We start from the raw sequence: 14,570 nt of genomic DNA, 5'->3' as shown, positions 1-14,570 counted from the left end.
GAGAGAGGACAGGAAAGTAACATGTTTTGACACTGCCGCCTCTCTCTTTCTCTTTTTATTTCTCTTTCTGCTCTCCCTTCCCTTGCTCAAGGCCTCGTTCTCCCCTTCCTCTCTCTCCCTGTCCCTCTATTTTGGATCTCAGTACCACCCTCCCTTCCCCCCTCTTTCCTCCTCCCTCTCTTCCTGCCTACATCAATGTTTCTCCTCCCCGGCTCTCTTTTCCTCTCCTCTTTGGCATAACATTAGGTCACAACCTTTCGTCCTTTTATCGCCCCTCCTTCTTCTCTCTCTTTTCCTCCCTTTTACTTGCATCCTCTCCCTAACTATTGAAGGGGAATCCAGAGCAGCAAATGCTGGACTAGACGATTCTGCGAATGCGTGTGAGTGGAGGTGGCAGACCAAACTGACCTGGATAGTGTGGATTAGGGATAATAACATCCTTTCCTGACGCCCTCTTTTCTTCATCTTATCTTTATCCTTCTCTTATCTCTCTTTCCTCATCACTTCCAGCTTTCTATCCGCTTTATTTTTACGGTATTTCAATCATTGTCACAAACTGTGTTGTCATTCTTCCCTGCTAAACTCGCCGCCTTTTCCAAGTCAGGTCAAACTGCCTCACTGCATCCGGTGTACTTCTCATGATGGAGGCGGAAAAGATTAGTTGGCTTGCCTACACTCATAAATAACCCCCCAGCGGACTGAGCGTGTATTTGTGTTCATATATACTGCGGAGTGTAGACACTGAGCCCATTTTGAACATATTTTCTGCCAGTCAGTCTGTCCGTTTGAGTGTTTGTGTCCCAGTTACTGCCAGCTCCATCAGACCATGCCCCCCTCACCTCCTCCAACAACCCCTCTCTAGCACAATAACCGGAAAAGTCTGAGCTCCATTACACAAACACTGAAGGACGTCGAAGGAAAATAGCAACACTTTCCACAACATCATGCTATTGATGTCTCCAATCATCACAGTCAGAGCCGATTGGAGTAAAGATAGCGAATGTGTGTGGTTCTGTATGTGGTTGCATATTTACATTATACTCTGTACAGTGGCGTGCAGATTTCACTGTTTGTTTAAGGATTTGTGCTGATTTTGCACTTGAGCAGCTGAGTGATTTGTAGCCTGTCTGACTTCTCTGAAAAGAGAGAGCAGGTATTTTTCATTGATAAAGCCAAGGCACCTGAAAAAAGATCAATGTTATTTTTTACTCCCAGATGAATAATATCAGGATTGCTCGACAATGATTTATAAGCTTCAGATAAAACACCTGGCACTTGAATGAACTGACCTCTCTGTATCAGTCTGAAAAGTCCTTGGAAATACTATCACACACACACACGCTGATGAAAGAAAGCAGCTCCACATCCTTTCATTAACATTCTTTGCATGAGATTTCAAAGTGTCTTTTAAAAAGACACTTCAGTGATGAAGCAAACTCCAAAATGTGCAACATGTGGAGAGAAAAATAGTTCTTTAAACACAGTTGGCCTGAAGGATGCCAATTAGATCCCAGCAGAGGTGTCAAGTAACGAAGTACAAATACTTTGTTACCTTACTTAAGTAAAAATTTTGGTTATCTATACTTTACTGGAGTAATTATTTTTCAGCTGACTTTTTACTTCTACTCCTTACATTTTCATGCAATTATCTGTACTTTCTACTCCTTACATTTTAAAAATAGCCTCGTTACTCCTACTTCATTTCAGCTTGTTTTCATTCCGCTTGTCATCGTTCAAAAAAAACCCACAAAAATCCCCGAAAAACCTATCCAGATAAATTGCACCATCCAGATAGAGTGAATTTGTTTGTGGTTGAATGAGAAGTATAAACATAATACCATTCTGATACCTTATTGGTCTGTACGCGATCCATCGCACCTGCGCACATGACACAAATCACGTCACACTCCAGCAAGGAAACAGCAGACGTATGTAGCCTAGTACGAAGATATCCATGGCAGACTCAAGAGAACTCGAGCGAAATGTCCCAACCAAGCACCAGCGAGGAGGTTGGTAGCCAGAAAGACCAATACATATAGGCAACTAGTCATCATATCCTCTGCTTCATGAAACACATGTTAATGCTCAGTAGTACACATATGGTTCTTGAATGTATTTGCATCGTACTAAAATGCACTCATTTTTCAATGGGCATAAATACAGCTGAAACAGGTGCATCCCAAATTTTTCAACATTAACATTTTAATATAACATTATAGTCATTATGGCCTTTAGAAAAATGTGTTTTGGGGAGGTGGGGTAGGGCTGTATAGGCCCCTGTGGCACGGCCTAAGCTTTTGTCCTTAATGGCATTTCTTCCCCCTTACATTACTTTTACTTTTATACTTTAAGTAGTTTTGAAACCAGTACTTTTACACTTTTACTTGAGTAAAAAGCTTGAGTTGATACTTCAACTCCTACAGAAGTCTTTTTAAACCCTAGTATCTATACTTCTACCTGAGTAATGAATGCGAATACTTTTGACACCTCTGGATCCCAGGGCTGTCAGGGGAAATATTAGAGCAAACTGTGACCAAGCAACTCACAGCTGATGTCTCATCAAGGCTAATCAGATGCTCAAGTGGTTGACTTTAATGTGGTTGCGCAGTTATGATCAGGCAACAGGGAGTTCCTGGGAATGAACATTCATGTTAAACTTAAGTTTGAGGTTTGATAGATCAGGGGCAAATGTTGGAGACTGTGGTGGGGGGACCCTGAACTGTCTAGTGGAATCTGGGGGAATGCTTCTTTAGTTGAAAAATATTGACATTTTGAGGTTAAATGCACCAGTCCTGTGCATTTAAAGGTTACATATTTTACCCTTTTGAAACAAGTTTGTATTGGTCTCAGAGGTCACCAAAACATGCCTGTGAAGTTTTTTGCTAAAAAACACACTCCAGTATAGGATTTTTGTATCTCTAAAAACCCCTCTGTTTTATCCCTGCTCAGAATGAGCTGTTCATGTGTCTGTCTTCTGATCCTCCTCTCAGGCGGACCTTTCTTCCAAGCGGGGAGGGCCAACCAACCTGGGGGCGGTGCTAACTCCCTACATGACATCATGAGGGGAAAATCTGAGAACGGCTTGTTATAACAAACATTTTCTGAAAGGTTGAGAAAGAGAGGAGGGAGGGAATGGATTTTTCTCCAGTTATAACATAACAGCAGTTACAGAATTAAACAAACCACAGACAGACTCTTATTCTGAATGACATAAACTCCTACATCATTCATTCAACTTGCTGCAAAAATTCCTGTAACTTTTGAACATTTCCAAATGAAGTGAGACAACATGTCCTCATTTTCTCAACATCTATAACATGTCTGGAAAATATAAATTATAATTATTTAGTATGATATATACGCTCATTGATGTTATACTTAAGAAGTTTAAATCGTGTATCAGCTGTTGAAATGTGTGATTTTATTTTACACTTAGAAGGATGGCCTAGAACAGGGCCTCAGAGCCCCCAAGAAGAAATTATTCATTTGATGGACCCCCACCCACATAAAGATAAAGACTGAAAAAAACTCAAACAACCACAATTTTAAACATTTATGTCTGATCTTTAAACATTTTTAATATTAATATATTTTTGATATTTTGGTCTGCAAATGTCCTTAAACATCTGCCTGTCCATCTTATTTAGTGTGAACAATACTTTTTCACAGTTGATGCAGGATTGCATAATAGCAGACCTTGCCTTTGATCAGTGCAGGTGCACTGATCAGTGACTGAAACTCCTGTTAAAATTTCCCCTGGTTTTGGTCACTTGAATTTTTGCTCAGTCTTAAGATGACCCCAAGGTTTACACAGCCTTATGCTGTCATTAGCTTGTACATCTTTGCAAATTAAACACTGTGAGTTGAGCATCATTGGGACCAATGCAGGAAAATCCTAACTTGAATAGTTGACTCTATAGCATAGTTCCTATAGTAACTATAAGTCTATCAATTTTTCTCCGTGCACAGCAGAAGTTAGCAAACCAAATCACCTTTTTTCTGGTTTATGATTCTGTGCCTCCCCTGAAGTTCTGTGGCGCCCCCCAGGGGAGGCCCGCCTCACACTTTGAAAACTACTGGCCTAGAAAATCAAGACAGTTTTAAATCTGTATGCTTGGTAGGATCTAAAAAGACGAAAGATATTATTGTAACAAAAATTATTCTAAGTTGCCTTTAATTTTTGGTCCATCTATGTAGCCCTTGGCCCTAAGCCCTAGCCCTCGATTAAAAAAAAGAATTGGGATACCCTTTCACCTGACGTGAACATGCATAGCCAAGGGGAAGGGCTAAGATAAGGACTAAGGGGTAGCAATGGGATTGGCCCTTAGGCTCTGCAGTAAACCAGAATTCAAAAGGGTTGTTGTGTGATTTTGTTTATAATCAGAATAAGAATAACAAATGTTATTCATGAGTGCCTATCAGCACACTAAAAGTCATCTTATAACTACAACAAAAATAGAAAAAATATGGGGCACAGGATATAGGGGATATAGCCTTGTGGTCTAAGGCACTACCCATGTACACCAGCGTCCTGGGCTCGAATCCGTCACTCCCCACTCTCTCCCTGTTTCCGACTCTATCCACTGTCTTCTACCATGGAATAGAGGCATGAAAAGCCCAAAAATAAATCTTTAAAAAAGATAGAAAAAATACCAGGAAACAACATACAATAAAAGGCAACATTATACAGTGCAATAAAAGGCTGAAGTGATTTTCACTTAAAAACAGAGAAGTATCACAGGCACAGTAAATAAATGTATCCCTAAAAGAGGGATTTTTAGGTTAGTTTTAAAGTTAGAAGATGTTTCAAAGCTGAAGTGAACAAACCATGTTTTTTTTTTTTTACTTGGCCAGTAAACGTTTTTCTATTTGATGGAGGCCTGAGTATGTGGACATGCTTTGACAACATTTTGATGCGGTCAGCTGAAGTTCAAGCTGGTTATCAGCTACCCTTAGAGTAAAAAGTGCCAATTTAGTGGTGAAAAGCTTTTTTGCAGTCATGTATTTGCTTATCACAGTAATCAACTATGTAATCACAATTAATGTACTGGTCTCATATTTTCCGAGCTTATTTCCAAGACAGAAGAAGAATTTGTCTGTGGGAAGAAAAACACACTGCTGCATTAAAGGTCATAAGTTTGATCCTTGGGTTGTCAGGCTAAACATGACCGAGGGTTAATGAGCAGTAAGTAGTTCATTGTGGTGACCTGGGCAGCTTCCATGTGTAGTTTTGCAGCAGGGCATTCCTCAGAGGTACCATTATTGTTAAGCAAAGTATCCAAAAAAAAAAAAAAAAGTATGACATTGGATATTAGATCTACTACCCAGCATGCACAAGGATTTGTCAAAACAGACACCACAATTATGAGTTCTTATAAGTTTAGGCAAACAAGCATCCCTTAGTGTCAATAGAATGACATAAGCGTACTAGTACGTTTGTACAATACAGTGCAGAACAGTACAATAAATATGCACACTTAATGGTTGTACACACAAAACTCCCCCTCATGTCAAGAAATGGAGCGTGCTATTTAAACTCCTTTGAAGGACATTTATTTCTGTGTACTTTCCGTTTGAGAAAAAAATATCCATTCATCATAATGAATGGATAAACATGCTGACAACTCTCAGCATATTTTCAGTAGTTTGGTTGATGTCTGATGTTTGATGACCTAGAAGAAACTTCTGCACCTCCATCTGATAACCTGTTAAACTTATTCACACATACTATCTAAGCCTGAATAGCAGCTGCATGCTCTATTCAAAAACATTTCAATTCAGTCATTATACTTAACATTATTTGCAACGTGGGCTTCTGTTATTGTAATTTTAAATTTAATTTTTTGTGAATTATTGTCCCTCCCCTTGCTACCAGTGTTTACATAGATCTGCATCTATTATATAAATACTTTAATAGCTACTCTGTAAATGCAGCGCTCAAGTCTGAGACAAGTACCTAAAGGGGACAGTAAATCATTTTGTACTGTGTTGTATTGTATCTAATCATATTGTATCATATAATAACCTATTATATTGTATTATATATTGTATTGTACTGTCACATTGTGTCGTATAATGTGTCAAATAGCATCATATTATGACCTATCGTATCGTACTATATCCTGTGGTATCTAATCTCATCATATCATTAGGGGTGCACCGATCGGAATCGGCGCTGATTTCCTTAATTTGGGGGATCTGTGATCGGCCAATACTTAGATAAGATCGGTGGATGAGACCGGTTTCATATGTACCTCTACCTACTAAAATGTGAAAAATGAAAGACTAAAGGAACTGATTTAATTTAGTAGTTTGGAAAGCAATGCTCTAAACTTTTCATTTATATTTGAGAGAACTACCTCATGTGAGTTAAAAAAACAAGTTTGTATTGTTTCATGGGTAATGTTCAGTGTTTTTCAATAAAGTAAGATTGGAACATTGAAGGTGTATGCTGTCAGTTATAAAAAAAATTAATATCGTTATTGCCCGAATCGGCAGGTCAGGTTTATTAAAGATCGGTGATCGGCCAGAAAATTGCAATCGGTGCACCCCTACATATCATCATATTAAGTCATACTGTATCGTATCATATTGTATCATATTGTATCACTAAAATATAGTATTTTATGATTGTTTTGTCAAAAGTATCATAGATTAGTCTGATATCACAATTTGTTTCATGTTCTATCTAAAAATATAAATGTATCATATATTTGCATCACATTATATTACAAATCAGGGCACCACGTCATAACAAATGTTATCTCAGTTTACTTTACAAAAGAGCAGGTCTCAACTGCACTCTTTCTTTTAACAATCCAACATTAGTTCACCGTGAGCTCAGAGCTAAGCAATATTTAGCAAAATTCCAGTGGCAAGGGGAAATTTTCCCATTTTTAAAGACAGAAACTTCAAGCAGAGCCAGAGTCATATTGATCAGCCATCTGCTGAAGCTGCGCTTAGGTTGTTGGGGAACAGACGGAGACACAGAAAGAGAGAGATGGAGGGAGAAAAACAAACAAAGCAACAAAAACAACAACGAATATGATAAATTTATAGCAGTTATAAAAGTATGTATGGCATTAGCAGGAGCAATAATAGACTGATTATTATGATACCGACATAAGCATCAATGAAATAATTAGATCATTAAAGCAGTAGTGAAGATTTTTATTTGAAATATTGTTTTCAGGCTTTTTGAGTTTATTAGAGGGATAGGAAAGTTGATAGAGCAAGACACAGGGTTGAGAGCGGAGAAAGACATGCAGGGAAGGATTCGTAGGCTGGGCCTGAACCCAGCCCTGAGGCCCCTTTTGTATGGTGTCTTTGTAGGATAATTATATTGTATTATATCGTATGGTATCATTTTGTGTTGTTTGATATTGTATCGTATTGTACTGAACTGTATCGTGTCTTATCTCATCATATTGTACCATATCATATGATATCATAGTTCCCACATCGCATATCGCATATCATATCGCATAGTTTCTTATCCTACCGTGTCACTGAGCGCCAAGGAATTTCTCTGTAAATTTCTTTAGATATATGGACCAATATCATCCTGAAATAGCAGGGACAAAACTGTCTCATCATACAATCACAGTAATCTTTTTTACAGCAGCATTAAATGAATGCTGGTGCATGGCAGACAAAGGCTGAAGTTGATTTATGCTGTTTTATTGTGTAATATTTCTTATTCAGTTTGGGCCTAGGGAAGGAATGTGATGGATTACATATTTTTAGATCAGCCTGTTATTGTCTGAGGTCTTCAGTGTGTTATTTAGGGGCTCCCTGAGGTCACAAGGATTGTAGAGTCCTCTAATTTTTATTTCCTTTTAGCACTGGAGTAACACGGAATGTTTCAAAATGTCTCTTGTGGTTTCTGATTTGTCTTTTTCCCAACACCAAAAGCAATAACTAACAGTATATTATGCACAGTTTTATATAAATTTTCTTCTGGGCTGATTGCAGTTTATTTGTGTCACAGAGATGAGGCTAGCGTTCAGGTGTAAATGTCACGGCCGGGCTGGATTTGATGGCCTTGAGCCAGGCTGGCCAGGAGGGAGGACACTCGGCAGGGAGGACGGAGTGACATAGCTACAGGACAGACAGGCTGGCTGCAGCACACGCACAGATAAAAATACACAATCACACACACCCAAAGATGGCTATTGAAATAAGTCACACCCATACGAATGGCATACACTTGCAAAAAAACAAAAACACGCTGATTCATAGACTCAGCGTTATCCAAAATAGAAACATACTCCTGCACATGCATAGACTGTTGGTACCTTAAGGTTAGCGCAGAGCTCCGGTCTCTAATCAGAGATGAAAAAGATGTCCACATCACAAAATCACAGCTTCTTAAAATAGTTCCTGCCTCTAATCTTCTGCCCTCTCTCTCGTTCTCTCCCTAAAATCCCGGCCCAGTGATGGCATGACGAAACACCCTTGTCGTCTCTTTTGACAATGACTGCGACACTCATGCTACTCACACAGCATGACCAGTTTTTCCTCCTGTTTAAAGGGAGGAAAGCCTCTGATGTGATGAGTGTTGATTGGTATAAACTGGGTCACTTTGATCTATGTATACTTGTCACATTAAGCGTGCTTACTTTCCTTTAACATTCAGCTTTTTTTCTTCCTGAATCAGGATGACGCCCATCCATAGTATAAGAAAACATTTTTGCTGCTTGAACACGTCCATGTAGATTTCTTTACACAGCCCACAGCAGCAGCTAATTTTACACCCTAATCATCTGTATCCACCTAAGATGCAGGTTATATAGCTTTAAATTTATGTGGATTGGCCCTGTAATATGCGTGATGTTAATTCTGTTTCCTGCAGCAGTATCTGTATGTGCTTCATGTTTACAGAGCAGGTTTCGGTTCGGAGGGCCTGTGCAGTGTTATTAAACCATTTGTGTGTGCTGGCGTGTTCAGACAGGAGCTGCTTTGCTCCGACAGGTTTACATTCCTGACACAAACAAAACAGAAGAAAAAGTAGTCTGCATTTGTTTCTCATCTTTCCTTCAAATGAGCCAACTTTCCCTCCCTCTTTTTCACTTTGAAATGACTTCACATCAGCAGAGCAATGCAGGCCATGTTTGGTTTTACGCTGAGTTTTTGCACATGTGAGGCGCATACATGGGAAGGCGAACATGCAGAGAAACACACGAATGATCCAGGTGGATTGTGAGAAAGAGAGTAGAGGGAGGGGGAAGCTTTCAGTTGGGTACAAAGTGGCACAGACAGACTCATGGATAAACAAACAGACTGCTGATAGAGTGAGGGCAAAATACAAAGAGTGCAGCAGATAAGGCGGAGAGGTGGGAGTTTGTGTGTGTATCAGTGTCACGGCTATTTTATCAGGTAAATGTCCTACAGCAGGTAGTCAGCAGGAACCTGGTGTGCTGTTATTGTTCTGCTCAAGGTTAGGTGGGGTTTGTTCTTACATAAAGGTGCTGTATGCAGAGTTTTTAGACAGTGGATCAGTTACAGTAGTGTCGGATTAATTGTGATATTGTTGATTACTTTGAGGCAAAAAAACCTTTGGGGATTGTCCAATTCAGGTTTTTTGCTCTATTTCTGGCTTGACTGAAAGCAAATATGGGTCAAAAACAAGTCTAATGTCTATCTGCTGTTATTTATGCTTTACACAAGTAGTTTCTAAATGTTGTGCCTTGAGACAAGTCTAGGTGTGCCATGGTAATTTGTCTAGCTATACCTTATTATTACTACAACTATACAACAACTAAAAGATACTGTAACATCGTGTCTTAAAGAGCTCTTTCTGCATACTGTTAAAACAAATATGAGGGCACAACATAGAATGGTTAAGTAATAAGTTTCACATCTTATTTTTTTAAAGTTGAGGGGCAAAACTTAATACCTCCTGTGGCCTTTTAGTTTACGTGACATGATCATAACTAAAAATGTCAAGTTGGCAGGGAATTTTTCATCAATACTAAGCTAAATAGTAAAGCCAACTATTTAAGTAAAGCCCCAGAAAATGTTGGTGCAACTTAAATTTTGATGCTCACTTATTAGACTATATATCTTACACAGTTAAAGAAGCTCCATATAATGTGTTTTATCAACTAGTTTACTGATCTAAAGTGCACCAGCAAGTTCTTCATAATTTTTTCACTCAGCACTAATCAAATACATTTTTTTTATTGTGCATGGATATGAAAATGGTGTGCATTGAGATTTTGGCTTGGTCTTAGGAGGGAACGTCATCCAAAAAAACATTTGAAAACCACTGCTTTACACAATACCTGTTGTCCCAGTCCCTCCAGAATCTAAAATAACTCCATGAATAAAAAGTCACCACTAAACTAACACCAATTATACTGAGGGTAGCTGATAGTTAGACTGAGCTTTGTCTGAATTCATCAGAATTGTGTGAAATTTGGTGGAATTTTCATGGATATTTCAGGGAATTTATTTGGATGTTTCCATAATTTTCTTTGAATTTGGGAACATCTATTTGTATTCTTTTTTTAATTTACTTTGTATTTTGGGGGGAATTTGTTTTAATTTTTTTCAGGAATTAACATGGAATTTTTGGGGGACATTTTTTATTGGAATGTTTATACATTTTTTTTAATTTCAGGGAATTTGTTTGAATTTTTGGAAAGGAAACTTTCCAAGAACTTCCTGTTCAAAGTCAAGGCCGATGTTTTAACTTATCATGTCCTGTTTATCCCAAATAAGTGGGAGAAACTAAAAATGCTTTCCAAACAAGCTCAGGTCTCAGGAGGTTCGTTGGTCCATGATTGTAAAAATGGCATTTATTTTTTTATTTGACCAGGGGGAAGACCCATTGAGTTTGAGATCTCTTTCACAACCTTGCCAGATCAGCAGGACATGTCGTAACAAATAATACATATTCATGAGACAGATTACAAACTAGAAAAGCACTCAGAGAGCGCAGACCTCAGCCATTAGCCCTAACTCCCAATAGTGAAGAATCCTTTAAAAAATTCCCGGATCCGTCCCCATGTGCCCCCCACCACGGCATTTGCCGATTACTCCCTCCCCAGTGGGGTGGAAACACAGTGAAGCAAAGCGCTGGCTTTGCTATGGGTGACTGTCATGGCGAAAGCATTGCCTGCTGGTGCCAACAGATGCACTGACAGTCTCACCCATGGTCTCACTGGATGAGTGGAAGTCATGGCAGAGGGTGAATATTCCTCTATTCCTCCCAGCATTGTGAGTATTCTCGCTACAATTCGCTGTCTTTCTCTCTGTTACGCTTCGACTGGTCTCCTCGACTGGGCGTGCGTATTTCAAACTCTATAAACTCTGCAACAGCGAGTGTGTGCTGCTGTCTCCATAAACGAGAGAATTAAAAACAAGCACGGTTTAATTGAGCGGCATTTCATCGGCAAAAACAACAGGGGGATAAAACAAAGAATAAAGTGGATTAACTGGAGAGACTGGGAGGTTAGAGAGCTGATCACACTCTGTATAGGAGAGGAGAGAGCAGACACATCTCTGCTTACAGCAGCATCTGAAAAGTTCCATGGTGTGTTCAAGTGAGCTCGGTACTCTGAAGTTTCCGACCTCCGACGTAAATATGTGCACTGTGACACTGCTTAAAATTGGACCTCCAACTCAGAAACATGGTGGAAAAAAGTCTTTTGGATCTAATCGATCAAAATAAATGTTCATGTTATTTTCCCCGTATTTCATTTAGAAAATACAAAGTTTTGAACTGAGAAATCCAGAGTTTCGAGTTTCATTGAAAGCAGCAGCTCGGGCAGTGGCTGCCATCTGATTACGGGACGCTGGGTGTGTGTGTGTAAGCTCGGGCATGCACGGCTCTGTTACACCTTTGTGTGAATTGCTTGTTGTGGAACAGAGACGGGCATGCCTTTTTGCCTTTATTGCGAAATCTCTGTGTAAAAATCCCTTATAATAGAGACCTATTTTCACTCTAAGTTTTGAGACCAAATTGGCCATGAGTGCTTTGGACAAAAGCTCAAGACCAGTAAGAAAACGCAGATGTTAGAGACTAGCTCAGTGGGTCTACCTTGCGAATATAAGACTGAAGGGACGTTCCCTAGTTAATCACTTGAACTGGAGAATACCATGAGTTTGGTTTTGTCTGCATTTAAAACCGGTTTAAGTTTCTGCAGACAAGATTGAATAGCACTAAAAACAGGCTGTAAAAACTCAAAAGCCTGCCTTATCAAGGATGACTAACAAATAATGTTGTCATCTGCATAAAAATGTTGTGAGTAACTTTTCATACAGATTGTTAAACTAAATAGAAAATAAAATAGGATCTAAGACCAAACCTTGGGGCACATCTTCAGAGAACTGCAGAAAATAAGATGTACCTGACGTCTTATTGATAAAGTTACAGCTGTAATAATATTAACCCTTAGGGATTGTTGGCATATTAGTCACACTTAACCTGTTATGTGCAAAAAATGCCCTTTTCATATGGTAGCTATAAAAACTATTGTACAGTGATATTTTGTTGTACTTCCACTGAGCCGTGTTTTTCACTTTAATATTGATATCAAATATCCATCAATTTTTAAAGATTTTTTCAGTTACCAGCTTTTTGTCATGATGCCACCATGTTTTTCGATGAAAAAAAAAACAGAAAAATGTATTACTTTCAATATACTACATGCAGAGGTCAGTTTTTGTGTTATTACAGCCTGTAATATTTTAATGATTATCAGTGACACTGATTTTTATGCATTATTATTTTTTCCATGTTTAGCATGCTTTTTTCCATATGCCAAATATGGTCAAAATGACGGCCTCTGGTGGTAGTGTAAAATAGTACAGTACCATACTATTAATAGTAAAAATGATCAATTTGAAGGCATAGTCCAGATTGACACCCAGATTTAATAAAATGCATGTATAATGCTTTAATGGAAGTGAGATCAAAATTGTAATTTGAATGGGTTTCAGTGGAGCATTTTTTGCACTTAACAGCAAGAGTGTAACTTTTACTTACGTGATTTAAGGCTTACTGTAGGAGCTGAGCTGGAAATAGCAAGATCAAATAAAAATACACAATCTTGCCAAAATTTATGCCATATACAAGAACACAACCAAAATCATCTAAAAAATGATGAATGAAAAGCACGTAAAATCTGCACAATATCCCCTAAGAGTTAATGAACTGCCAATTGTTTAATGTTTTTGACTTTTCACTAAGTCACTGTAGCTCTGACACAGAGCTTTGAATCTCTGTGCTGAGAAAACAGGCAGTTTGAAGAGTTTACACATCTAATTCGCATTTAACATTTCGCCCCTTTACTTGCCTTTTATTAACTTAAGTGTCACTTTTTCACATGAAAACTTTCAGCAGGGTTCTCAAGTGAGTCCCTTGTCTTGGCAATTAAGACCTTGAACTTTTAGCCTTTATCAAACTTCACACTGATTTTACAGCTTTAGGTGTTAAAAATACAGTACCTTTTAATGCATCCATGGATTTTTCAGCCTTTCTTATGTTTAAATCCTTCAAAAGATCTTGGACTGTTGGCAAATTGTTGGTTATAACACTCACATTTTAAGTAACTTACTGTTTTTCTAAATAAGATACAAACAGTGAATTTTACAGGGCAGGATGTATAACCAACACTCAGTAAAAGATGCTGAATTCAACCCATCAGATCTTATTTACATGTGTAACAGATATTAAGCATGTACAGTGAAGGTGTGGCTTTTTTGCCATGCAGTTTAGCTGAAGTGCTACCTTTCCTTGCCTCTGAGTTTGTCTTAAACAGTCTTAACTGTCTAAGCTTTCCATGTAGCCTAGAAGCTGTTTAACTGATCTTTAATCCCCTCAAGCTTCCTCCTTCTTATCCGTGCTATTTTTTTCTCCCTCCTGTCTCTTTTCTGACTTCAAATGCTCGTGTATTCACTCTAACTGTCTCTCTGTTTAGGCTTTCTCTTTACTCACTCAGCCGTGTAAAATTCAGAGATAACTTGTGTCCTTCTGCTTGTATCTTGACTGTCATGTCCACTTTCTAAAACACTGCATCAGGTTGGAGTAATTACATTACCTTGGGCTTAATATGACTTAAATGAATACTTTAGTCATCGTGCCTGTTTGACAGTGAAGCTGATTTGATGTGGTACAGCCATTTATGACCTTTAGATCATGTTGAGGCGAATGAATGAAGAGCATCTGGTCAGTGTTTGTTCTGTGCGAGATGTCCGATAAATAGATGTTGTCATTTCTTTCTTTCCTGTCTCTCTCCCTCCTTTAATCATACCTATCTCTCTCCACAGATGAGTACAAGATGAAGGGAGTGGAGGAGGTGAAGTACATGAGAGGGGATGAAAACCGGGTGAATGCACGCAACCAGGAGAACCTGGTGAGAGACGCACACGCAAAAACGGACACACATACACACCAAATCGAGCTCCACTGACAGTCTGTCATCCACACAGAGCCTCAGACCTTTTCCTGACAGTTTATCAGCTGAAGCGAACAGGCTCGTGTTTGTGTCCACAGGCAGCTCCAACAGCCTCGGCAGCTCCCACATACGCACTTATTGTCTCTTCCACACGAGTAAAAACAC

At 38.8% G+C, this 14,570-nt stretch overlaps 1 protein-coding gene across 1 annotated transcript in view; it reads left to right on the top strand.

Annotated features, from left to right (window-relative positions):
* zgc:92140 (uncharacterized protein LOC447854 homolog) overlaps positions 1-14,570 on the top strand; it is a 56,001-nt gene that overhangs the window by 29,774 nt on the left and 11,657 nt on the right. Inside the window, exon 3 of the mRNA XM_041790796.1 lies at positions 14,278-14,363. Coding sequence (XP_041646730.1) covers positions 14,278-14,363 — 86 coding nt within the window. The remainder of the gene's footprint in view (positions 1-14,277; positions 14,364-14,570) is intronic.

This window comes from Cheilinus undulatus, linkage group 7 (genome assembly GCF_018320785.1).
Source record: "Cheilinus undulatus linkage group 7, ASM1832078v1, whole genome shotgun sequence".
In the NCBI taxonomy this organism is placed as follows: domain Eukaryota; kingdom Metazoa; phylum Chordata; class Actinopteri; order Labriformes; family Labridae; genus Cheilinus; species Cheilinus undulatus.
This window is presented reverse-complemented; position numbering and strand designations above follow the sequence as displayed.